Raw genomic sequence first — 26,357 nt, forward strand, 5'->3', positions numbered from 1 at the left:
AATAATCAGAGCAAGAATGCAGAGAGTACCGTCAGGCAAGTGTTAGTAACAATTGAGCATGAGAAATAGAAGACAAGATTTCCATTGCAGGAGACAACACAGGAAAAGAGGCTACCGGATTTGAACTAGGAGGAGATGTAAATTCATCCTCAGACAGCCCAACATAAGACCGTCACGTGTTTGTAATGGTTTCATTCCTGACATACAGTAAAGGTTTAATTCTTAGCTGTGCTCTTCAAGCCCCTGGGGAATTTCACTCTAGATCAGGTTTGGGAAGCTTGCCACAGAGAGCTTGTAAATTCAGCAGGCATAGTATATCCCAGGAGTAGGCAACCTTGGCTCTTTTATGACTCGTGGACTTCAACTCCCAGAATTCCTGAGCCAGCCATGCTGAGGGGAAAGGGAGAGGTTTCCATGCTGGCTCAGGAATTCTGGGAGTTGAAGTCCACAAGTCATAAAAGAGCCAAGGTTGCCTACCCGTGGCCTAGGCCTAGGCCGCTTTATGACTTGTGGACTTCAACTCCCAGAATTCCTGAGCCAGCCATGCTGAGGGGAAAAGGAGAAGTTTCCAAGCTGAGCCATGCTGGCTCAGGAATTCTGGGAGTTGAAGTGCACGAGTCATAAAAGAGCCAAGGTTGCCTACCCCTGGTATATCCTTTCAAAATCAGTTACTTTCTTAAGAGGAGGGCCTATGAAGTTATTAAGACCAGAGGTTAAAATTACAGACATTAAACCACTGGCAATTAGAATATTGTCGTAACTGTAAAAATACCCTCATATGACCAAGCTTTTTGTTCCAGCTTGGAAAATAATAAATCAATATTACCTTGCTTAGATCAAACCAAAGTCCACAAGCTTTCCATCTCTGGCCAGCTGCTCCTTGTTAGCTGTAACCTTTGGTACATTATTCTGCAATGTAAAACCTGAGTAATAAGCATAACTTTTTAGAAGAAAATAATGTTTAGAAATTAATAACTACTATTATTAATGGCTAAAGTTCTAATTACTTAACTACAAGTTCTAACTACATAATTAATGGCTAAGCTACCTACATGCAGGTGGTCTTTGACTTATGACCCTAGAATTGAGCCCAAAATTTCCATTGCTAAATGCAATGGACGTTAAGTGAATTTTGCCCCATTTTACAATGTTTCTTGCCACAGTTGTTAAGTGAATCACTGCAGCTGTTAAGTTATTAACACGGTTGTTAACAGTAAGTGAATCTGGCTTCCCTATTAATTTGCTGGTCAGAAGGTCACAAAAGTTGATCACATGACCCCAGGACAGTCATAAATACCAGCCAGTTGCCAAACAGCCTGATTTTGATCATGTGACCATGGGATGTTGCAATGGTCGTAAGAATGAAAAACAATCATAAGACATTTTTTACAGTGCCGTTGTACCTTTGAGTGGTCAGTAAATAAATGGTTGTAGGTTGAGAACTACTTGTACCGGTAATTGGTGCTTATTTCAGATGGACTGTTATTCCAAGAAGAGGACCAGCAAGATTTTCATTTAAAGACAAATTAAAAGTAAAATGTAATTTGGATGTATATTCTAATCTATACATATTCTGTGGTCATGGCTTTTAATAATTACTTTTGCCTTATTAACGATTTCAACTTATACATCATTTTTATCACTCCCTGGGATCTGCAAGCAACATTTTTTAAGTCCATATACAGTGTTCTTCCATTGTAGTCTGTTTAGTTATTACTGTTGTCAAGTAAGGTTGGAAAGCTGCCCATCTAAAAGTATGGAGAGCTGTTCTCCTTCAAGATGGACAACACTTGGCTGGGCTGATGTACAATGTGACTCAGTGTAAGGCTTACATACTTTACTGTCTGTTGAAAGCAAATGTATTTGAAAAGCAGTTCAATCTATTTAGAAGAAATTTACTTTCCCCCCTCTTTTTTTGCAGCAAATCATTAAATTGATGATATCTGGATTTCAGATCCAAATTGACAGTAGATATCTGGATCAGTCAAAGAGAATGGGAAAAAGTATAATGTGATAATTACTTGATAGAAAGACAATTGGAAAGCAAAACTATACGTTTTCTTCTCTTTTCATTCCTTTCCTTTTTTCTTACTTTCTTTTTTGTTTTGTTTCAATACGTTTACAGTACTGCAACACACACACACACGTTTTGAAAAGGTTTAAAAAACACAAATTAGAATAAGGTCTAGACAAAGAATAAAATGCAATGAGAAACACCAATCTAATTGGATGAAGTTTCCTCCCAGTCCAAGTTTAACCTGAGATCTCTCTGATCAAATAAGAAGGAAGTTCATTTCCCCCCAAAGATTATCATTTCAATCAACAAATAATATGTAATATTATGAAGAATGTGTAATATGCCAACTTGATTGGTTTTTGGTTTTTGGTTTTTGGTTTTTTTGCAATAAAGAAGCACTTAAAAATAAAGTCAGTGGGAGGAGACTTGGCCAACATCAACAGAAATCTTTGCTAACACGTTGGTGCCTGTGCACCAGGTAAATATATCTCTGGTTGTTGCAATCTACTAAGCTGACCTAATTGATGTAACCATGCTGTAGCCATTTCTGGTTTTCCCATGTACCCCTTTGATTACTTTTTCCTTATGTAAAATGTAGAGCTGTTATGACTGAGGCTCAGTTGTCTTGGATCTAATCCTTGAAAATGGTTGATGGTTTCCACAAGAGAAAATTTAAGCCACTTAGAGAACTGTCAGATTTTTCTTAAAATAATTTCCCCTGTGCAGCTTTCATAAATATATGTCATGAGTAAGAAATCCTGGAAAGATATATAAGTTCTCAGATTTCTGTCAAGTGGTACATTCCACCTAGATTTACAACTATACTGAAATGTCTGAAACTGTTCCTGTTGATTATTTCCACTCCTGAGTCTGAAATACTTACTCATTTTTGTAAACACTATGCATTCAAAACCTTTGCTTTTAGCTCTGGATATAGTTATTAAAGTCCTTTGGTGGCAGGATATTGCAAATAATGTAGTAATTCCAGACTTGTTAGCACTTCCACGAGAGAATTATTCTTGGCTGTAGCTGACGTGCAAACCTATTTTTAATAAACATATTGGAACATGTTTATTCCTTTCCGTGCGTGGCGGTGAAAAAGTACTTTTGTTAACTCCTCGTGTTTTTATTGCCTGTTGGGCCAAGAACCAATTCCACCATCTGCTAGATTTACAAATGCCTGATTGTTCTTGGTTGTGGTTATACTACTGAGTTAATTTTCACCTCTCCAGACTGCTCTAGAACTGTAATTCTAGGAAGTGAACAAGAGATTTTTTTAGCAGAGGGTTCTCAGCCACTAATTAAACTATGGTAAATTTCCCAGGATCCTATTTGGGAAACATTAAAAATTAATCTGCAAATATTTTTGCTTTCTATACTCTTCCCTGTGAAATCACACCTCTCCTTTCCCTGATTTTGAGAGACCTCAATTTGGAAGACTTTGATGCAATGGACAAAATCTGTTTTTACAACTTTATGCTTCTGTACGTATTGAGAATATGCATATGGAAAAATCTTATTCAGTAGTGGCCACTCTGCTTTAACATGCATTAGTCCATTAAAGCAGGGGTCCCCAGCCCCCGGTCCATGGACAGGCACTGCTCTGCAGCATGCCAGCAAGCGGGCTGCACAAAAAAGCAAAGCTTCATCCTCGGAATGCAGGCAGTATTCCAAACCAGACCCGCTCTGGTCCACGGAAAAATCTTTCTCCATCGTACCGGTCCCTGGTGCCCAAAAGGCTGGGGACCTCTGCATTAAAGCAATAGTTTACTGATTTTGTGCTTTCAAAATGAAGATGAGAATGTCTACTTTGCAAAGAAAGATGCTAAGACTGATACGGCATGTATAGGCATCAAAATCCTCTGAATGCTTCTCTATAGGTTACCTACCTAATGAATACTTTTAATAATAAAAAAGCACCCTCTATCCTTTTCAAAAGGGACGCGGTGGCTCAGTGGGTTAGGACGCTGAGCTTGTCGATCAGAAGGTCGGCAGTTTGGCGGGTCGAATCCCGAGTGCCGCATAACAGAGTGAGTGCCTGTTACTCGTCCCAGCTTCTGCCAACCTAGCAATTCGAAAGCACGTAAAAAATGCAAGTAGAAAAATAGGAACCACTACAGTGGGAAGGTAACAGCGTTCCATGCGCCTTTGGCGTCTAGTCATGCCGGCCACATGACCACGGAGACATCCTTGGACAAGCGCTGGCTCTTCAGCTTTGAAACGGAGATGAGCACCGGCCCCTAGAGTCGGAAACGACTAGCACGCATGTGCGGGGGAACCTTTACCTTTACCTTTACTTGATGGGATGGTAACAGCATTCCATGCGCCTTTGGCATCTAGTCATGCCGGCCACATGACCATGGAGACGTCCTCGGACAAGCGCTGGCTCTTCAGCTTTGAAACGGAGATGAGCACCGGCCCCTAGAGTCGGAAACGACTAGCATGCGTGTGCAGGGGAACCTTTACCTTTACCTTATCCTTTTCAAAAGCATTTCCCCACTCCCCCTCTCTGACAAGATATCAGAAGTGGTTTTCAGTTACCCTATTCCTAGGGCTGACAGAGAGTGACTGGCATAAGGACACCTAGAGGGCTTCATCCCAACTTGGTTTCATGGTTACTAGTCTACTTAACCACTATACCAAACTGGCTCTTTAAAAAGCATTCAATCAGATGGCTGCTACCGAGTATCTTCTTTGGAGATTTTATTTATTTGTTAGATTTATATCCTGCCTTCAAGGCACCGTAGATATAGTTTCTTCCTTCTATTTTCCTCCAAACAACAACCTCACGAGGTGGATTTGGGTGAGAGAGAATAGCTGGCTTAAAGTTACCCAGCTAGCTTTCATGCTCAAGGGAAAACTGGAATGCTTCCCAGTTTTTAATGTAGCACTTTAATCACACTTAATTTCCCAGAGAAGAGGGTAAAGGTAAGTTTTATCTTCATGGTGGGGTCCCCCTAGGGCTAGAAAGTGCAGTGTAGCACAACTTACCACTTTAGTTTGTGTGAAATGCATATTTTATGACTTGCCATTACAGTAGCCATGTTGTAGCTAGATAAAACAGATATTTTTGATGTTCCCCATAATAACGTCTTAAAGTTCCAGAGGTGCCTATCAATCCTAAAATGTTGGGGAATCATGGACTTACATTGAACCACTATATTTGTTACTTTGGGATTCGCTAGCTCTTTTATTTCTGATTTAATTAATGAGAGGAAGGAGGAAGACCCAAGGTTCATCCTGATGTCCTTCATAGGTTGGATGATATTAACTTCAGAAGCAGAACGTCCTTTTTGGCCATTGATATCTCCTTCAGAATGAATGTATGATGGCGAAAAATGAGAAATCGACATATTTGACAATCTGCATGCAAATCCCAAAATACAATGGTGCGCTCATCCTTTTTCAGTTTGCAGTATATAGACAAATTCCGGTTTTCAGGGTAAACACAAATCAACAAAAGTTGTTTTTCAGTGTGATATCAATTGTTTTACAGGCTCAGGCTGCATGAAGAAAAAATTATTAAGGACCGAAGACACCACCTGAAGACCTACCCAAACTGTTTTGTTGCCAAAGAATTGATTGACTGGCTGATTGATCACAAAGAGGCCTTTGACAGGGAGACAGCAATTAAACTTGTGCAGAAGCTACTGGATCGTAGCATTATCCACCATGGTAAGTGAAAAGAATCAACGTTCTCAAGCTCTTATCCAGAAATGCTAGTTAGGGCAGACATGTCAAACACAAGGCCCGGGGCCCGGATCCGGCCCGCGAAGTGGTTTCATGTGGCCTGCGAAGCCATCCTGGAAACAGTGAGGGAACGGCTCCCACTGCCTTGGCCCTGGCCCAGAGACCCTCCTTCTGCCAGAGACCCTCTGTCCCACTCCTGCCCAGGACCCCATAGGCACCCTTGATGCGAACGATGTAGAGCTGGCCACGCTCACCCAGTAGGCCATACGCACTCTAACCACACCCACCCAGTAGGCCACGCCCACCCAGGCCACACCCACCCGTCCCCTTGAGGGCAACCGCAATGCTGATGCGGCCCTCAGTGAAATTGAGTTTGACACCCCTGAGTTAGGGGTTCTGAAAAGAGCTCAGGATACGTTGAGGAGGTGAATGCTGTGGTTTGGAAATGTAAACGTGAAACCACAAAACTTGAATAAAAATATCTGGAGTGCTTCATCCTGATTTCCTGTGTTTTATGTTTCAGTTTGTGATGAGCATAAGGAATTCAAGGATCTCAAACTTTTCTACCGCTTTAGGAAAGACGATGGGACATTCCCACTTGACAACGAAGTGAAGGCTTTCATGAGAGGACAGAGAATATACGAAAAGTACGTTCCACACACAGTAGGTTAAAAGGACATCTAGTCTTTCCCGCCCTTCTCCTTTGTTTCTGATGTTCCATTTTGGTCTTGTGACATATCTAGGCAAAAGATCATGGGCCCTTTCAGAAAGGAAATCGTTGGGACCAATACTTGCAGAAACACAGCCATTATACAGGAAATAAACATCAGAGTAACAGAGTTGGAAGGGACCTTGGAGGTCTTCTAGTCCGACCCCATTACAAATGCTTGTAAATTGCTCAGTAGCCAGGGAATGCAGACTAAGAGTTACTTGTTGAGATCTGCAGCTGTAGAAATCAACTCAACTCAATCAATAAAAATAAGTTGTGGGGGTAGTGAGAGCAAGTCTGATCACTAGTGGGAATGGAATATAGTGGAACATAGGTCTAGTTATACTTGCTCCTTATTTTCCACCAGTGTTGCTTAACAGTTTTGTTCAGTGACTTCATTTCCTGGAGCTTCTCAGAGAATGGAGGCACCACCTTGGATTGGTGGACAAGAAGATAGAGTTAATTTTATGTAGCAGCTAAGTTGCTTCCGTTATCCAGAGGTTAAACTGATATCTACAAAACTGTTCTCCAGAACACTGGGAAATGCCCCAGATATACCCTGGAAACTCTCTGGATCCATCAGGGGCCTGGGGCGGGCCACCTTAATTTGGCCCACCTTTCCTACAGCAGCTAGTAGTTCCAGTTAACCTCATGATCATGAGGAAGCAATCTGTCCATCTTTAAAACCCTAAGTGGATTCTAACCTGCATGCTAGAACATTGCTGTCCTGTGTGAATTCACCTGTTCTTAAGAATCAGATGTTGTTTCTTTTGTACTGTTACCTTCACACCCATGGTTAGCATGAGCATACAAAAGTGCTTTCTCACTGGCAACACCTTGTATATGGATCTTCTCTCCAAGGAAATTAAGGCGTATTCTCCTTCAGTTATTTTCTACTGCCAAGTACAGGCATTTTTCTAACACTCAAAACTGCTTACGAAATAATCTTAATACATTAACGTAGAAAAGATCCAATCTCAAAAAGCTTGGCAGAATAATAGAATAACAGTTGGAAGGGACTTGGAGGTCTTCTAGTCCAGACCCCTGCTCAAGCAGAAGACCCTATACCAGTGGTTCTCAACCTGTGGTCCACAATCCCATGGCGGTCTGTTATGTCACAGGGGGTCCACGAAGGCTTGAAAAATGAATTAAGTCTTGGTGGTCTGTGGCCATGGTCCATGGCCACAAAAGATATTTAAAGGGGGGGGTCCATGGTGAAGAAAAGGTTGAGAACCACTGCCGTATACCAGGGGTAGGCAACCTTGGTTCTTTTATGACTCGTGGACTTCAACTCCCAGAATTCCTGAGCCAGCATGGCTCAGCTTGGAAACTCTCCCCTTCCCCTCAGCATGGCTGGCTCAGGGATTCTGGGAGTTGAAGTCCATGAGTCATAAAAGAGCCTACCCCTCCCCTATACCATTTCAGACAAATGGCTCTCCAACCTCTTCTTAAAAATCTCCAGTGATGGAATACCAGTCGAAGCTCTGCCCATGATATTAGACTTGGGGAAAGTGAGAATAGGGAGGAACAACAGAAGAAGTCTTCTTCTGAAAGCAGAAAGTGTGTGTGTGTGTGTGTGTGTTTGTGTGTGTGTAAATAAATAAATAAATAAATAAACCTTTATTGTCAAAGTACAACATGTGTACATTGAGATTAGCTGAGCCTCCCCCCCTGTGCTCTCACCCCCCAACACACAGTGACAACAAACCCTCCATCCCACCACACCATGTGAACCATCTACACCACACACCGGCCTCCCAAGTCAATTCTGCATATGTTCACAGAGATTATGTCCCATTTAAAAGTCTAACAGCCCACGGATAAAAGCTATTTTTCAGCCTGTTAGGTGCGGCTGGCTATACTCCTATATCTCCTACCAGATGGTAGGAGAGTAAAGAGATACCGTCCAGGGTGTGAGTCATCCCTGAGAACCTTCCTCACTCTTCCAAGGCAACGAGCCCTGGCGATGTCATCCAGTGGTGTCAGGGAACAGCCCACAATGTCTTGTGCTGTGGCGGGGAGGCAATCAGTTTAGACTAATACTAACACTGGCCTTAACTTTCAGATGGATTGCAAAACAGCAGAGTGAGGAGCAGAGCTAACATTTCTTCCAAACTTCCCAGATTGAATTTCTCAAGGCATTCTGCAGAGTTCTGGAGGAGAGAGTAGAGTAGCTGAAATATCAGCAGGAGCCGGGCATAGCCATCCAATGTCATGTGTCCTTCTCTGTTGATTTTAGAGGGGGAAATCCCAGTATAATGCAATGATTTATGGGATGGCTGAGACAACTACAAAACAGAGGAGGTTTTTGTGATGTCGGTAGTGGTTTGTTCTCCGAGCTTGTTGTTTAGTTTCCGAACGTTTCGTCATCAGGCAAGGTAACATCAGCAGCGGAATTTTGGTTGAAGTTTCTTGTTTCAGCTCTCTTCTGCTTTTATAGCTCTTATATGGTCAGTGGATTACGTGACCGACTGGATGACTTCACCATCAGATGGCCCCCACATGGTGTGACCAGTTGGTCACGTGTCCCACTGATCACATAAGATGTATAAAAAGCAAAAGAGAGCTGAAACAAGACACTTCAACCGAAGTTCTGCTGCTGATGTTGCCTAGCCTGGTGTTGTGATTCAGGGTCAGCCTGTGGGTTCGGCAGTTGGGTTGGACGATGACTCAGAGGAGGAGGGGGGTGTTGAAGATCTTGCTGATGATAGCCCTCAGGCAGGCCCCTCCCACTTGGTCACCATGGAGACCCAGCTTTGTGAGCCTGACAGTGTGGATGAAGATGACCCACAGCTGGCCCTGTTCAAGGACGCCCGACGCAGGAGGCAGTCAAGTAGGAGCAAACAGAGGAAGGCTGTGGGGCTTCTCGGAAGGAGGCAAAGAGAGGCCACGCCCTGAACTCTTTATAAAGGGAATGTTTGGGGAGGGCTGGTTTGCTGAAAGCAACCGCTCAGATAGTGTTTCAAAGCTCCTGTATCTTGGTACGTGTCTTGTTTGTTTTTTGTAGTAATAAATTTGGCAGACGTATTCCAGCCTCTTGCCGTTTATAAAGGGGTTGCCTTTTCTGCAAGGCCGGTAGCAGGCTGGTACAGAACACCTGGTGATGAAACGTTCGGAAACTAAACTGCAAACTTGCAGAACAAAAATCATCGCCATCATCTACCTCCGAGCTACCACTATTTTCCACTATATTTCTAATGTTTCGTGATGTTTACGTGTTGTTGTTTTTTTCATTATTTTAAGCTTATCAGCATGTTTTATTATTTTACAGTTTGTATATAAAGTCATTCTGAGTTACTGGTTTGGTACAGGAAAAACAGGGTGAAAGAACATCTTCAATGTCTTAAAGAATTAATATACACATTACTCATTTAATTGCATGATTTTCATCCTGTTGCAGCTTTTGGGGATTTTTCCCCCAAGAGAAATGTTATGCTAAAAACTAGCAAAGGTTATGGAAGATAAATCCACAGTGTATCATCAAGATTCAGAACCGAAGGCTGCATGGGAAATATTGAATGTCATGCTAGATTGTTTGGGTCAAATAACAGTGGAAGTAAATCATACTCTCCGTTCACAATAACAGGCATGTGATTTTTGCTCAAGCTTTGCAGCTTGCTCGGAACATGGGTGTTGACATTTACTAGGAGTTGACATTTACTAGATCTGGGTAGTACAAAAGGTGAACCATTGTGTAATTGGACAAATTAAATAGGAGGCTTTGGGACAATGCTCCCGATCTGAATAAGCAAAGGTCGCTATTTATGGGGCACCTTACAGAAAAAAAAGGTTGCATTTTGATTTATGTGTTGTAGTTGACGGTACAGTATTATCCTGTCAAAATTAAAGTCAAAATTAAGAAAAAAAGGAGACGGGAGCTCTAGAACAGCGTTTCCCAACCTTAGGAACTTGAAGATGCGTGGACTTCAACTCCCAGAATTCCCCAGCCAGCATAGCTGGCTGGGGAATTCTGGGAGTTGAAGTCCACGCATCTTCAAGTTCCTAAGGTTGGGAAACGCTGCTCTAGAAATTGTACATGGTGACAGATGAGGAGTTGCTTTTAATGTCTTCCAAAAATTTTTTGTGAATTGAAGTGTTGCTGTTTTTGTTTAAATGTGGATAAGAGCACGTGGGAGGTGCCATTAAAGATGAGGTACCAGGAGCCCTTGAAGGCCGTTGTCAGTGATGGGTGAATATCATCCTTTTATGATGCCTAAACAAGGTTTCTCTTACTTTCCTTTCCTTATTATTTTTACCAATAACTCAAGGCAGCAAACACACCTTCCTCCTCCTGTTTTCCCCAAAACAATAACCTTGTGGGGTGACTTGAACTGAGAGAGGGAGTGACCCGCCCAAGGTCATCCAGCTGGCTTTCATGGCTAGGGTAGGACTTGAACTCACCACCTCTTGCTTTCTGAACTGATGCCTTAACCACTAGCCCAAACTGGCTCTTTGTTAGCCCTACAAGGTAGTCCAGACAAGAAACACTACCAGGATTTCTAGCTCTATTTTTATGGTAAGGTTACATTCATTGAATCTTGCAAGACTGAAAGTGGTTCTCCCCTCACTTTCTTTTACTCTTTGAAAAACTAGGGAGGATCCCTTCTGAAACACTCCCACACACTCTCCTCTTTTATGCACTGAGATACCTTTTACAGGTAGTTCTCAACTTACAACCATGATGGAGGTTGCACATTTGAGTCGTAGGTCATGACAGTTGTAAAGCAGGTCAACACATGTTTAGCAGAGTTGGGGTGAGAATGGGGCCAGCTGAGAAGCTTTGCAGGGGGGCAGGTTTTCTGGGCAAGTTGTTGTCCTTAGAGATTGACTACCATCTTCCCTGTAAGTTCTTATTGCCTGAGATCAACCGCCATCATCGCACGTGAGTCGCCGCAGAGAGAGAGAGAGCGACCATCACCGCCCAATGTGCATGGCTGCCGATCGTGACTGAATACTACCGTATTACGTGCCCTGTTAGGCAGAGGCGCCAATGAGAGAGACCTCTTTGGGCTGGTGGGCCACTTGGAGGACAGGTCGGGAGGGCCCGGACTTAAGCGTTCCCTACAGGGGTGGCGCTACACATGCCCAACCCAATTTTTTTTGAAGCATTCATTAAGTGAATCACTATGGTGATTAAATGAATCTGTGGCTGTTCTCATTGTTCTCTGTGGGATGTTTTTGCCCAAAATGCAAGTACAGTAAATGCTGGTTTTTGGCATCATACAGTGCTTCTTGTTTTCTTTCCAAAATTGGGATCACATGACCACCAGGGGAGAAAACGCTGTAAATGCAGGCCGGTTGCTGAGCAACCAAAATGTGGTCACATGAACAGGAGGGCAGCAGCCATTGGAACTCCGGAACTGGGTTGTAAGTACCTTTTGGGAGGATCCTCATGACTAAAATCAGTTGTTTAGCATCTGGTCGTAAGTCAAGGCCCATTTTTACAAGCCAGTTCTCCAATCTGTGGCTCTTCCTCCTGATTCCTGAGATCATTCCCACATACCATTACATTGTACCTCTCAATCCACCTTTTTTTTCTTCTCCCTTTTTATTGCAACTGGAAGGAGAAAAGGGAATGTCCATATGTGTGTCTGTTTATGTCGATGTGAGAAAGGGAGAATCATTGGTGTATTTTATAAATTAATGCGGAACTTTTTAAGCGATACATTTGAATGAGTAACACAATAAATAATAAAAAAACCAAGCAGGCAGCCATAGTCTAAACCAGTTGCAGCTTCTAAATCATCTTCTGCAGAGAGTCTCACAAAATGCAAATTGCAGTAGTTTAATCGAAAGATGACCAAGACATGAATGTCTATGGAGTTTCTCAGTCATCCTGGTCATGGTTGTCCCAAAGGTGCTTTTCAAAAGACAACTGGACCTTTTCCTTGAAAACATTTTTACTTCTCATGCAAAAAGCTTCTTCCGGTCTGACTGAATGGCAGGGAATGGAAGGATTTATTTGATATATATTTATATAAATTTTTTCATTCCCCGCCATTCAGTCACAACTGAAGAAGCTTCTTGGATGAGAAGTGAAACATTTTGAAGGCAAAAACCAAGGAAGTCCAATTGCCTTTTGAAAAGCACCTTTGGACATAAATGCTTCAATGCTTTCTGGTCCAGAAATGGGTGAAGTTGTTATGTATGTGCATGTCTACGCGCACACGCACACATACATGTAACACACCATAAACAAGGTAAAGGCTGCTCTGTCATTGTCTCTACCTGATTTTTCCAACAGAAATAATGAGTTCAGAAGCCCCACCCCCAAAACTGACTTCAGGAAATTGATTCTGGCTTGACTTCTCCATTCAGGAGGCAGTAGAACCACTGCAACACAGTGTCTCTGACCCCTAACTCTTCAAATAGCTCAAGAGATACTACAAATAACTCCCTTTTTATGATCTTGTAGTCCCTATTTTGGGTAGAGTCAGGTCAACTGGATGGAGCTGAGCGTTTACTGGCCGGATTCCCTTCCTGATGCCTACATGGAGTTCACAGCAGATATTTTTTCTTTGCACCCTAAGAGAGAGTCGTCTGCTGGTACTTAGGGTTGAACTCTCAAACTTCCAAGTGGAAGGTGTGGATCTTCACCACTAGGCTGCTGCTTTCAAGAGATACTATGATATCAAACACCACCGAGAGATCTATTGGGACAAAGGCAACCAGAGAGAATTAAAATGAAGCTTGTATTGTTAATGATCAAGCACGCTGTGAATCATTTTTCTAATACTTTAAAAATCTGCAAAACCTGCTTGAACAGCATGCTAATAGAAGAGAAGAAATAAGAGAAAGTTGTGTTTTGTTCTGAGATTGCTTGATTGTCTTTGGAATCTTATCGAGACCTCCAGGAACGGCCCTGTGGTAGACATATGTTTCCCTTCTGTCTCTTTTCACTTGTTCTTTCTTTTGTTTCTTTTTTTTAATGCCTTGTGGCTGTTTTTGTTTACAGTAGCCAATAAAACAATTTGTTTTTAGTTTTCCTAATGCAAGGGATATAGAAAATGAGAAGGCTTGCTGTGTTTTCGCTACTCTGTTGTAAGCCGCAAAGAAGACATTGTTTAACAAACAAGAGGGAACTTGGAAGCTTCATGGCAGCGATTTGAGTCAGATGTTCCAACTTGTAATTTTTCCTAAAGGAGAGCTGGAAGATGCTCTTTGTCCCAGTGATGGAATATAAACAGATGCTTTAAAGTGTCTTTTTCCTACCTCCTTGAAAAAACAGGACTTTATATCGTCCACCCCAAACCACAGCAATTTCTAATGTAACTTGATGAAAGGGAGAGTTGGTTATTCCCTGTGTGGTTTTAAAACAAGCCAAATTCTGCAGCCAAAAATCATGATTTCTGAACTCAAAATAGATGCATGGATACTATGGAAATGCTTGTTTAACTCATAGGAATTAATAAAAAGCTTACTTGATCCAGAACTCATTAACCAAAGATTTTGAATGATAGATGTCTCCAAATACATTAACTAACAATGTATTAAACATTATGCATCAGTTTAAAATCTTTCCCTTCGTAACGGATTTTCAAAAAACAGAAGGTGTGTCCAGAAATCATGGAAGAATTGCAACAGGGTGAAGATGATGGCCATTGAACTTCCAGAAAATTCTGTGAAAGAATTGGATTAAAGTCAACATCTCATTTCAAAACATCCTTTTGCAAACCATTTAATCTTCAAATCCAAGATCGGTGTTTCATACTATTTGTCAAGAACCGAGGAAGAATTATTTCCTAGGCGTGCTATTTTGGCTTCTCTGTAAGGGGGATTGAATATAGCAAAGCTGATGGTTTTGTACTCACCATTTGTCAAAATGTGGTTTGATTTTTCTTATGTGTACAGAGTACGTAGCATTGGCCTCTAGATCTGTCAGGCACAAGCAACCAGAACCACTCGTGAATAGCTAAAGTCAGTAACTTTATTATCTAACACCTATGTTACAAGAATCTCCCCAAACTGGTTGCCTTCCCTGGGAATGACTAGATAAGGCTTCATGGATCTTGGGAGACGTATCTGTACTTGTTTCTAATAACTATAGCATTTGGTTTCCGGTGCCACTGCAGTTGCTATTATTACTCCCCTTCTGTAACTGATTTGAGCCAGTTGGTGTAGTGGACAACTCAGTGTACCAACTCATCACGGCCAACTCATCATGGTCAACTTGCTGTAGGACAACTCATTGCAGGACAAGAGTTACATCAATACCAAGGAAATGATAGAATGGAAGAGGGGTGTCAAATTCGCAATGTCAAGTGACGTGTTGCAACGTGTTCTGACTTTTTTTCCATTGCCGGCAATGGGTTGGGCGCGGTTTCGCTATGATGCATCTGGCCCTGGAATAGAATCATTAAACAAAGGATGCAAAAGGAGACAAAATGAAATGTGAATGACAAAAACTAAAATGTTTTTTTTAAAAATTGTTTTAAATACTTGAATTGTTAAATTGTCCCAGAGTGAGTTGGCCATAGCAAGTTGTCCCACTGCAAGTTGGCCACAGCAAGTTGGCTACACCCAGTTGTCCCACTCCAGTGGTAAAGGCATCCAGCTAAAAACCTGGAGACCATGAGTTCTAATCCCCATCTTCAACGTTAAGCCAGCTGGGTGACCTGGGACCAATCATTCTTTGTCAGCCCTAGAAATCAGGCAATGGCACAGAACTTCTGAAATCTTGCCAAGATGTCCAGGCAGTCACCAGAAGTCAACATTGATTTGAAGGCACACACACACACACACACACACACACACACACACACACACACTTTTAGAATGTCATTATTGCTTTCTTCTTCAGTTCTGACCCATTGATAGTTTACAACAGATTAGAATTGTTTAGCAAATTGCTCTATATCTGAACATTCTCTCTGTGTTGTAGGTGTGTCCTACCCCTTTCAATTACATCAGGAATAGACATTATAGTCCACTTTGTATAAATCTCCTCAACTTTTTCCTAGAAAAAGTCTATTTTGAAACCAAATTAAATCAACTTCTGAATAAAAGCAATATTAAGGGCAAGGGTGGGCAAGTATGGCCCCTTTATGACCTGTGGACATCAATTTCCAGAACTCCTGAGACAGCCATGCTGACTCAGGAATTCTGGGAATTGAAGTCTACAAGTTATAGAGGGGCCGTAGTTGTACACTCTTGATTAAGTGGCTACCTCTCCCAAGTTTAAAGTAGCAAATCTCAGTTCCCTGTCCCCTGGTCATAACATTTAACCCAGGCATGTCCAAAGTCCGGCCCGCGGGCCATTTGCGGCCCGCGGGGCGGTTTAATACGGCCCGCAACAGCCCTCCCTGCTGTATGTAAATACGGCCCTCCCACGGCCCTCCCTTCTGATTGAGGGCCGCCCCTTCAGGAGCTGCTCCCGCCTCCCCTGCCGAGGGGCCGCCCCAGGAAGCGCAGGCCAGCCCAGCTGCTGCCCCCACCCCGCCAGCCAGGCTCCAGGGCTCCACGCGGCTTCCTCCGCCTCCTCCTCCTCCTCCACCAGGCCTGCTCGGGGCCCAGTGCGCAGGGGAAGCGTGCGGAGAGCGGATCGCGCCCTCATCCTGGCCGGAGCGCAGCCCAGAGGAGGAGCCGCTGGGCCGGGCATGCCCTGAGCGGCCGGGGGTCTCCGGTCAGGCCATGCGGCACTGTGGGCGAGGCGGGGGTGGCCGGCGGGGGTCTCGGCCTGCCCGCCCATCCCACTGAGCACCTTCCCTGCACGCCGCGGCTGCCCATGGCGGCGGCTCCGGCGGCGCTGGGGCTCCCGGGCGTGGGGGCTCCAGCGGTGCCGGGCTGGCCGCTCTGGTACCACAAGAACCTGAGCCGGGCGGCGGCTGAGGAGCTGCTGGTGTGGGCTGGGCAGGCTGGTGCGCGACAGCGAGAGTGTGGCCGGCGCCTTCGCCCTCTGCATGCTGTGAGTCCGGGGACCCGCGGGCACCACCTTGGGGACGGGCCGCGGGAGGGAGGGAGGGGAGGGGGCCAGGGCGCGCCTGCAGAAGATTCCCCCCGAGGCTGGGCATTCCGTGGTGGCGGCCCCGGAGCCTGGAGCGGGGTCTGTCCAAGCCTCTGATTTCTTTCTTTCTTTCTTTTTCTTTCTTTCTTTCTTTCTCTCTCTCTCTCTCTTTTCTCTTTCTTCTTCCTCTCTCCTGCCTCCATTCTCTCTTCTTCCTTCCTTCCTTCCTTCCTTCCTTCCTTCCTTCCTTCCTTCCTTCTCTCTTTCTCCTTCCCTCCCTCCCCCCATTCATCCTTTCTCCTCCCTGTCTCCTTCCCTCCCTTTCTCCCACCCTCCCCCTCTCAGCCCTGCCTGGCGCTGGAGTCCCGGGGGTGACCTTCCGCCATGGAATCCGAGATGACTTTTTCAGCTGCAGAAATGTCAGCCTCCCGGGACGGGCTGGGTGACCCCCCGGTGGGGAGAGGTGACTCCACTCCCCCTTCTAGTGGCTTTCCCAACTCCGGCCGCGCCGATCTGCCGCTCTTCCGGTGGGTTGAAGGGCCGGCTGCCTGGCCGAACCGCTGTGCTCCTTCCCCTCGCCCCGGGCTTGGCGCGGCGTCTGTGCCGGTGCAGCGAGGCTGACGGTGCGCGCCTGGCCTGGCTGAGCGCGTGGCAGTTCGGCCAGGCAGGAAAAGGTGCAGGAAGCGGCCGCCGCCTGGTAACGGCGCCCGGGCTCACAACGTGGAGGCGGCGAGCAAGTGTGCGCTCAGGGCGAGGCGGCCGCGGTCCAGTGAGGGAAGAGTGCCGAGGGAGTGGCCGGCCGGGCTGCGCTGCTGCCTAGCAAAGCTCGGCCGGGGCGCCCGCTCTGCTCTGCCTGGCACCAGCTCAGAGACTCCGCCCGCCAGGCCCTTCTCCTGCTCAGCCAGGCCAGGCGCGCACCGTCAGCCTTGCTACACCGCCTCCACGTTGTGAGCCCGGGCACCATTACCAGGCGGCGGTCGCTTCCCGCACCTTTTCTTGCCTGGCCGAACCACTGCGCTCCTCCCCCCCCGCCCCAGGCTTGGTGCAGCGTCTGTGCCGGTGCAGCGAGGCTGATGATGCGCGCCTGGCCTGGCTGAGCGGGAGAAGGGCCTGGCGGGCGGAGTCTCTGAGCTGGCGCCAGGCAGAGCAGAGCGGGCACCCCGGCCGAGCTTCGCTCGGCAGCAGCGCAGCCCGGCCAGCCACTCCCTCGGCGGTCTTCCCTCACCAGACCGCGGCCGCCTCGCCCTGAGCGCGTGCTTGCTCACCGCCTCCACGTTGTGAGCCCGGGCGCCGTTACCAGGCGGCGGCTGCTTCCTGCACCTTTTCCTGTCTGGCCGAACCGCCACGCTCCTCCCCCCGCCACGGGCTTGGCGCGGCGTCTGTGCCGGTGCAGCGAGGGCGCGCCTTCTTTGCCGCCAGAGCTGCCCCGGCTTCGAAGCCCTCTGGCTCCCCTGGGCGAAGGCGACATCCAGGGAAGGGCATGTGTGTGTGTGTGTGTGTGTGTGTGTGTGTGTGCACGTGCGTGCATTCTGTGTTTCACAGCCATTTTATGGGCTGGGATGTGGGGAGCTGGACAGGGGTAGGTAGGGCCCTGGCCTAGCAGAATTTGTGAAGTGGTGGAAGTGTGTGAGCTGTTACCAGAGAGTCTGACCTTGTCAAAGTAAGTTTGACAAGGTCAGACTCTCTGGTAACAGCTCACACAGTAAGTTTTTTTAAAATTTATTTAAAATACATTGTGAAAACTCAGCTGTCAGTTGATCTTATGTTATAAAATGAAAAGTATGCCATTTGCAATTAACTTGGCATAAAATAATTCATTTGCATTTAATTGTAATTGTTCAAAGAATGTTCGGAAAAATGTTCGGCCCTCCAGCATGTTCACTTTATCCAATCTGGCCCTCTTTGAAAAAAGTTTGGACACCCCTGATTTAACCGAATTTATTAGTTTTCATCCCAGCAGAAGGCTCTAACTTACTGGAAATGCTTGTCTCATCTTTCAGAAAAAGCAATATATACTGTATTTCCGCTGTTTGTATTTCTCTCTGCAGTTAGGCAATACAACTAATGATGTCACGTTTTAATAAACCTTGCTAATTAATTGGGAATCAGATCAGACAACCTACACCCAGCAGCCATGATCTCAGCAACTTCTGTAACGCATTGTTGTTTCTATGTTTGGTTTATTTACAGTAACCAAAAAGCATATAAATTTAAAATCAGAACAAATCACAAGAAAACTGAAGGAAGACACTGGGTCTTTTCTCCAACAACCACAGAATCAATTTTCCATTCCAAAATCTTTTCTTGTACCAGAAAGGAAGTTTATAGTGATGCCAGTGAAGAAAGAAAGTAGTGAATATTTCTTCTAGTTGGCACCTTTTATTCTTTTCACAATTCCAGTTCCACAACACTATCAATATTACAGGCACATAAACTAGTAATTTTAATTTTAATTATGAGACTGATTTGCCTGCTGGGCTTGTATCTGAACAACGCATCCTCTAGTTGTGCTGTATTTGGTAGTTCCTGTTACCATGGCACAGCCCAATAACCAAAGATGATGATAATAATGATAATGAAAATTGCTCTCGTGTTGATATCCTTGAATTTATTCCTCTGCGAATAAAAGACAGGTGTAGATGAGGTATTCTTTTGACAAGTGTGTGCATTTGAATGTATTTCCCCTAAAAAAATATTTTTATTTATTTGTATCCCATGTTTATTACCTTATTTTATTATGGTTGGTTGCACAATTTGCCAGATGTTCAAATTGGATTTGGCATTTTTATCCACCTATCGAGTGCTTCTCAAGGACCTGAAATAGGTAGATGTTGATGTTAGATGGTGTTAGGGCAAAGGTCCCCAACCTTTCTGGGTTGGCCAGGAGGAAAAGGGAGGGGCAGACACCTTTACATGTGCATGCGCATACTCAAACAGGGCCGTGAGCGCGTGTGTGCCACAAACGGGCCACTAGTACCAGCATGACGCTTAGGGTGGCGCTAGCGCCCATGTGACACAAATGGGGCTGCTAGAGCACGTGCAACATAAATGGGGCCGCTAGTCCCTGTGTGATGCTCACAGCGGTGCTCGTGGTGGCACTAGCACGAGTGGGGGGGGTGAGTGTATGCACACATGCAAGCGCAATGGCTAGCCGTTTACACGGCCCAGTGGTGAACAGGCCACGGACCAGCAGTGGGCTACAGTTCGCAGGTTGGAGAGGCCTGTGTTAGAGGATGTAAGCTGTTTCAAGTAAAGCTGCCTTTTGCAATTGATTGATGGCGAATTTGTCAATGCCAGTGTTGTACAAGTGGTACTCCAGTTGTTTTGGTGTTGCACCAAGGCGCCTATTACTATTGGTATTACCTTGGTGACATAAGATTAATTCCTCCCATGGTCCTGAGAAGAGAACAATTAAGGGTAGTTATGATAAGAATTCTGCTTGCCCTTTGTTAATTGAGAAGGAGAAGGAGAGTCACCATGAAGTTCAAGTGGATCAGTAATAGGCTGCCTTTGGCCCTGACATCTAAGAGACCCTCCTGATGAAAATTTTGAACTGGAAAAGGAACAAAACTGCGCTGCAAATCCTGCAATAGTTTTTTTTAAAAAAAATAACATTTTCCATGCTTTTTCCAATTCCCCTCACAATTGTCAGACCCCCTCCAACCAAAAAAGACACCTAGAAACTGTCCAAGCAGTTTCCTTTATTGTTTTCTGCCTATATACAGAAATCTTGCCAAACGAACACATTTACTTGCATCATTAAAGATACACTCTGAGAATCTCTAAGGAGGAGCCATTTTAGCTCTCTTTCTCCCAACCAAACTGTCTAAACTTCGCTGTCTCTTGGTCCTCTGGAATTCAGCTCCTCCTTCCTGGGAATCCAGACCACATTCCACCACATAATTTCCAATTCCAAGAAAAAAGTCAAAAATCCTGGCTCCTCAAGGAAAAAAACCACCTAAATTCAACTCCCAGGTGTTTTGTACATACCTGTCCAAAAAGTATCATCCCTAGCTCAATAATCTTCCATTCCTAGAATTAGTAGGAAGGACTACTAATGTTGCTTCCTAGCATGAAAATGGTTGGACTTTCATGTAAAAAAGTTCTCTATATTATGCCATATATTCACCATTTGGAAATGAATTAATCAACCCCCCCCAAAAAATCTTCACTTTGCTCAATATATCCTCAGTGAAAGAAAAATCATGTTCTTATGTGTGTGAGAGTGTGCGTGCCCTTTGAAATAGTTCCTAATGGGCTGTATATAAGGAATCCTCCCCAGTACATCACACATTCTGCATAAGAAACAGTTCCAAGAAGAAAATTATATTTATTTTTATTGGAAAAAATGATGGGGTTTGATCCTAAGAACAATTTCTGAACTTTCAAAAACCTCCAAGCTCATGTTTGATATACCATTTGCTGGCCTAGCTACTGTATAAGCCAATATCCTGCTGTTTCCATTCAAAAGGCATTAATGCTAGCAATTTTCTTTTGCAAGCATTGATATGAGTACCTTTTCAATTTTACATTTTTTATTGAGAACATTCCATTCTTAGATAAAGTGTGTGTGACTCTTCTGTTAAGAAGAAATTGGACAACCATTTGACTTTGTGTCTGCAGAAGCAGAGTTTCAAATTCTCATGCAACAGCTGTTTTGAAACCATTAGCTAATGGATTTTACATTTGATTTGGCCTTGGACTTAGGGCGATGGGGTTTTGGCATCTGGTTTGATTAATGGCTTTGGAAGAAGACAGACATAAAAACAAAGCTTATCTCCACAATGTTACCTGTACCAAGTGAATGATCTGGGACTAAATTCTTCTATTAAAAAAAAATAAGTAGAAAACTGTGAATATTTTTGATGATTTGGTGACTTCACCAAATCATCAATTTGGAAATGAAAATGTTGGTTGAAACATTATTGTATCCTGACCAATTTAAGGGTTTGGCATAGTTATAAGAACAATTGTTCCATTTGTGGCAATTTGTTCATTATGCAAATATATGAGGCACATGTCAACCATACGAATACTGAATTCAGAATCAAGGAATCTTCAAGACTTTGAAGTGCTATAAAAGATGAACTTTATTGAATGCACATCTTGGAACTGAAGGAGCAAAACCAGCTCTGGTTTTCCCACGCAAAAGTCTGGTCAGTTAATAATAGGTTTCCATAACCCCCACGCACCAACTGTTCACATTGTCCAATCATACTTCTTTGCTTTGTTATGAGAACGGTCCACTTCTCCATCAGACACCTGCTTTTTTGACCTTGGTTCTCACAGTCAGTGGACAGCTTCTTAGAATCCTGTTACTTTCCCACACTTTCTACCCTTCGCCCTTGTTTCTAGGGCAAGTTGAGTAGCAATAGAAGTTTGCAGGCATTGCAGCAATTCAACCTTGAATTCTGTTAATTGTTAACTGTTTGTTATGGGTAGTTCTCAACTTATGACCTTAACATGGGCCTGGAATTTCAGTTGCTAAGCAATGCAATCATTAAGCGAGTCAGGACTGATTTTGTAACCATGTTTTTACTGCAGTTGATTTTTTTAAAAAAGGATTTTATTGAATTTTATAGGGTTAGGGGTAAAATAGGATCAGGTTAGGGATTAGGGTTTAGGGTGGGGTTGGGATCAGGATTGAGGTTGGGATTAGGACAGGGTTGGCATCAACATTGGGATTGTCCCCCAATAACACTTTCATTCTTAGCAAACAGGCTAATGTCAGGGTACATATGTTCAATTAACAATAGTTAATATAGTAATAGATAACTGTAGAGAACGTAATAAACGATAATCAAAAACAGTATCAGTTAATCAATGCATGTTATTCTTCTTACTAATATATATTCAAAATAACATATCACATGCATTTCTCACTAGTTCGTTTTCCTAACCATTGGTAAAAATTATCCCATGTTCTATAATAAACTGAATCTTCTTTCTCTTTAATCTCTAACGTCAGTCTATCCATTTACTGCAGTTGTTAAGTGAATCATCACAGTCGTTCAATAAATCACATAGATGTAAAGTAAACCATTCAGTCACTAAGCAAATCCAGCTTCCTCAGTTGACTTGGCCGGTTGGAAGCTGGCTAGGAAAATCACAAATCACAATCATGTGACTGCAAGATTTATTTATTTATTTATTTAGTTTTCTATACCGCCCTATTCCTGAAGGACTCAGGGCGGTTTACAGGGCAGCATATAAAAGACAATATAAAAAGATAATATAAAATTAAAATGAATTAAATAAATTAAAGCCCAACAATTAAAACCCATTCAGTCCAGGCCTGATAAATCAAAAAGCCTGATAAATCAAAAAGATGCTGCAACCATTGTAAGCCAGTTGCCAAGTTCCTGCACTGCAATCACAACAGCCCTTATTATACAGATGGGATGTGAATCCCACTGTTTTAGAGGCTGTCATAACTTCAAACCATTGTCGTAAGTCAAGGACAATCTATACAACAACAGAAATGTGAAAAAATGCTTAAGTGGTAGGATTGTGATGGTACCAGGGGCTTGCAGGCTAATAACTCCCATTAAGGATGAAGAAGAAATTAAAAAGGAGCTGCTCAAAATACTGAGCCCCCCCACCCCATCTAAGCTCCACATTGCATTGAACCTTTGACAAATTAAAAATTGTGCATGAACTGTCCTAAACTTGATGTTTTCAGATGTGTTTGGACTGCGAGTTCCAGAGCTTCCAACCAGAATGGCTAGGTTCTCACACTAACTGTAACTTTTAGAAATTGTAGTTTCTATACATTTGGAGGATATCCATTTGGGAAAGAGGCAAATGGATTGGTTGAACTATAACCTGACCCACAGACTATGAAAAACAGAGGCATAATTGTAGCTTTATCTATGAAATTAACGTACCTTGACATTTCTGCTTTAGTTTTCTTTTTTTTATTAATTTACAATACAAAAAAGAAAAGAATAGGAAAGATAGCAGAGAGAAAAGGGAAGAGAAAAGGGTGGAAAGAAAGAAAAGGCATCGACTTCCGACTCACTTTGGTGCAGTAGAATAAGATAATAACATCAAACCTCAACTTTTTACTTTTACACAATAGTATAAACCAGCCATTTCTATAACAACAAACCTATCCAATCGGTAAAACCTAAATTCAGAGTTTCCTTTTTCCCCCACCTCAAGCACAAAGTAGTTTCTGCTTTAGTTTTCTGAGTTTGACTGGCATAAGAGAATGGGAGAGATGATACTTGCTTCAACCATGTGTAAAATCAGCTTGATAAGCAGCAAGCTAAACATGAGATCATCTGCTTTCTTAGATCAAAGCAATGGCTTGGGTTATTCATTTATTCATTCATTCATTCTGAAATTGGAACCTTAGGAACAAATTTCTGCAATATAGATAGCCCTTGACTTATGATCACAATTGGGACTGGAAATCCGGTTCTGTCCTTGTGATTGTAAGTCGAGGCACCCCTACATGACCGTTTTTCCAACATTTTTCACAGCAACCGTTAAGGAAAACACAACGATCATTAAGCAAACGGTGTGGTTTCTAGGTGAACCCATTCTTCTAAATGAGCGGTTTTTGCAAGAATGCGGGAAAACTGGCAAAAAAGTCACAAATCGTGGTCGCGTGACCTTGGGATGCTACAACTGGTCATAACGGCGAGTCAGTTGCCGAGCATTTGAAGTGTGGTCATGTGACAAGGGGGTTGGCATGACGTTTTACAATGTCCAGAAGTGCTTTACAGATCGTAAAACACCCATTCCAAGCTGTAAAAATGACCAGCTTAAGTCAAGAGCTACCTGTGTGATGTACAGTACTTATGTGTGCATTGACTCTTTCCTTTTCCATTCCCTACTTTCCTTGTAGGCTTATGAATACTGAAAATGTGATTTTACAAGCCAGAGAGGAAGAAGGAGCAAAATATGAGCGTACTTTCATGGCCTCTCAACTGATTGACTGGTTGATCCAGGAAGGGGAGGCTGCCACGAGAGCGGAGGCTGAACAACTCGGTCGCAGACTTCTGGAGCATGGAATTATCCAACATGGTGAGAAATGTCTTCTCAGTTACATAACTCTTTGTCAAGATGACAAAGGTCCCCATAAAGGGAGCAGAAAGATGGTACAAGAGGCATCCTGTTTAAACCCAAGGATGGGGAACCATTTTTAAGCTCAAAATGGCTGAAAATGGCAGCATCCATTTTTCCATGTTTGCATTTTGTTCCAAGTATTGTTCTTGGTGTACTTTATCCAGTCAACTGTAGGCCATGAGATATAAATTGCCAATTGTCAAGTGTGATTAATCCCTCTTTTGCAATTCCATTTTGATGGAATTCCCGTGGACTGCTACATACACAGCTAACAATTTTCTTGCATTTACCACTTGTGTTAGCTTCATATCAACATCTCAGAGGTGCTTGTTCCAAAAGGCAACTGGATACACAGCTAACAATTTTCTTGCATTTACCACTTGTGTTAGCTTCATATCAACATCTCAGAGGTGCTTGTTCCAAAAGGCAACTGGACTTTCTTGGGTTTTTTTCTTTGAAAATGTTTTGCTTCTCATCCAAGAAGCTTCTTCAGCTTCATGGATGAGAAATGAAATATTTTCAAACAAACGAACAAACAAGAAAGTCCAGTTGTCTTTTGGAAAAAGCACCTTTGAGATAACCATGACAGGGATGATTGAGAATCTACATTGATGCTTTGTATCAATCAATAGAACATTTTGATCGCAGTCTTTTCTGTGGTCTCCATTGCTCTTATTTGAGAGACACCTAGCTTTTCTTCCATTCTCAGGGAGGTCTGTGTTTCACTTGCTGGCGGTTCAGGGAGATAACAGTTCCACTAATGATAAGAAGCTTGGGATTGGGAGCTAAGAACTGTTGTTTTCAAAGCCAAAAGAAATGATGGGAATATTCTGGGAGTTGAAGTCCACGAGTCATAAAAGAGCCGAGGTTGCCTACCCCTGGTATAGAGGTTCCCTCCTAATTTTTCCACTCTGCTAAAATGAAGGCTTTCCTTGTCTTTCTTAACTGCCTCCAGTGTCCAACAAACACCATTTTATGGATAGCAACCTGCTCTATCAGTTCCGGATGAATTTCCGCCGCAGGAGAAGGCTGATGGAGCTGCTGACCGAGAAGTCTCACTTGGTGCCCGAGAGCCACGGTAGTCCCTTTTGCCTGCGGAAGCAAAACCATGACCACAAAAAACATGCCACTTTCCTCTCAGGTACAATATGTTTTGACTAGAGCTGGAGGGTAAATGGAACTACAGGTAGTCCTTGTTATGGCCATAACTGAGCCCCACAATTGCAGTCACAAACTGTGACAGTTGTAAAATGGGTCGTCACATGACCAGATACAGTTTTATGACCATTGAGAAAACCGCCACAGTAATGAAATGAACTCTACAGTCGTAAAGCAAATGCTGCGGTCATTATGCGGAAACTGGGAGTAAACACCGGTTTCTGGAAAAAAACATTGTAAAGCCCAGTTGCACGATTGTGCAACGCTGCAAACAGCTGTAAAGGTGGGCCCGTTGCCGTGGGCCCAAAAAGTGGTCGCTTGCTGTTGGAACTTCAGAATCAGAATCGTAAGCAGTTTTTGGCAAGCCTGTCATACTTTGGGCAATCACCAGTTGTAAGTCGAGGACTATCTGTATGTACAGGAACTGGTTCACTGTCTCAGATTGTACAGCATGTTTAACTAACATCCAGTATTTCTGGATGCAGCTCAAAAGATGGGTAATTGTTTTTGAAGTACTGCATGGTTTGGATACCATATAGGAAAACTAGAAGGACCAAGGTCAGATCCCCCCCAAATCAGAGACTAAGCAGGCCTATATAGTAACAGTACACAAGTGTCCATCACTGAGAAATAACCAGCTTGCTGTCTATCATGATACACAGGTGGGGGGAAAGAAATACACGGTTTGAATCTGGGCTCATATATTTATATTTTATATTTATTAAATTTTTATACCGCCCTTCTCCCGAAGGACTCAGGGCGGT

General features: G+C 43.6%; 1 protein-coding gene across 4 annotated transcripts in view; it reads left to right on the top strand.

The window, feature by feature from the left end:
- DEPTOR (DEP domain containing MTOR interacting protein) overlaps positions 1–26,357 on the top strand; it is an 86,291-nt gene that overhangs the window by 22,582 nt on the left and 37,352 nt on the right. For all 4 annotated transcript variants that reach the window (XM_083359826.1, XM_083359825.1, XM_083359824.1 and 1 more), the window contains exons 3-6: positions 5,514–5,692; positions 6,231–6,354; positions 24,215–24,393; positions 25,391–25,576. In XM_083359826.1, the coding sequence (XP_083215952.1) occupies positions 5,514–5,692; positions 6,231–6,354; positions 24,215–24,393; positions 25,391–25,576 (668 nt within the window). The remainder of the gene's footprint in view (positions 1–5,513; positions 5,693–6,230; positions 6,355–24,214; positions 24,394–25,390; positions 25,577–26,357) is intronic.

This window comes from Vipera ursinii, assembly GCF_947247035.1.
Source record: "Vipera ursinii genome assembly, chromosome: 3".
Classification (NCBI taxonomy): Eukaryota; Metazoa; Chordata; class Lepidosauria; order Squamata; family Viperidae; genus Vipera; species Vipera ursinii.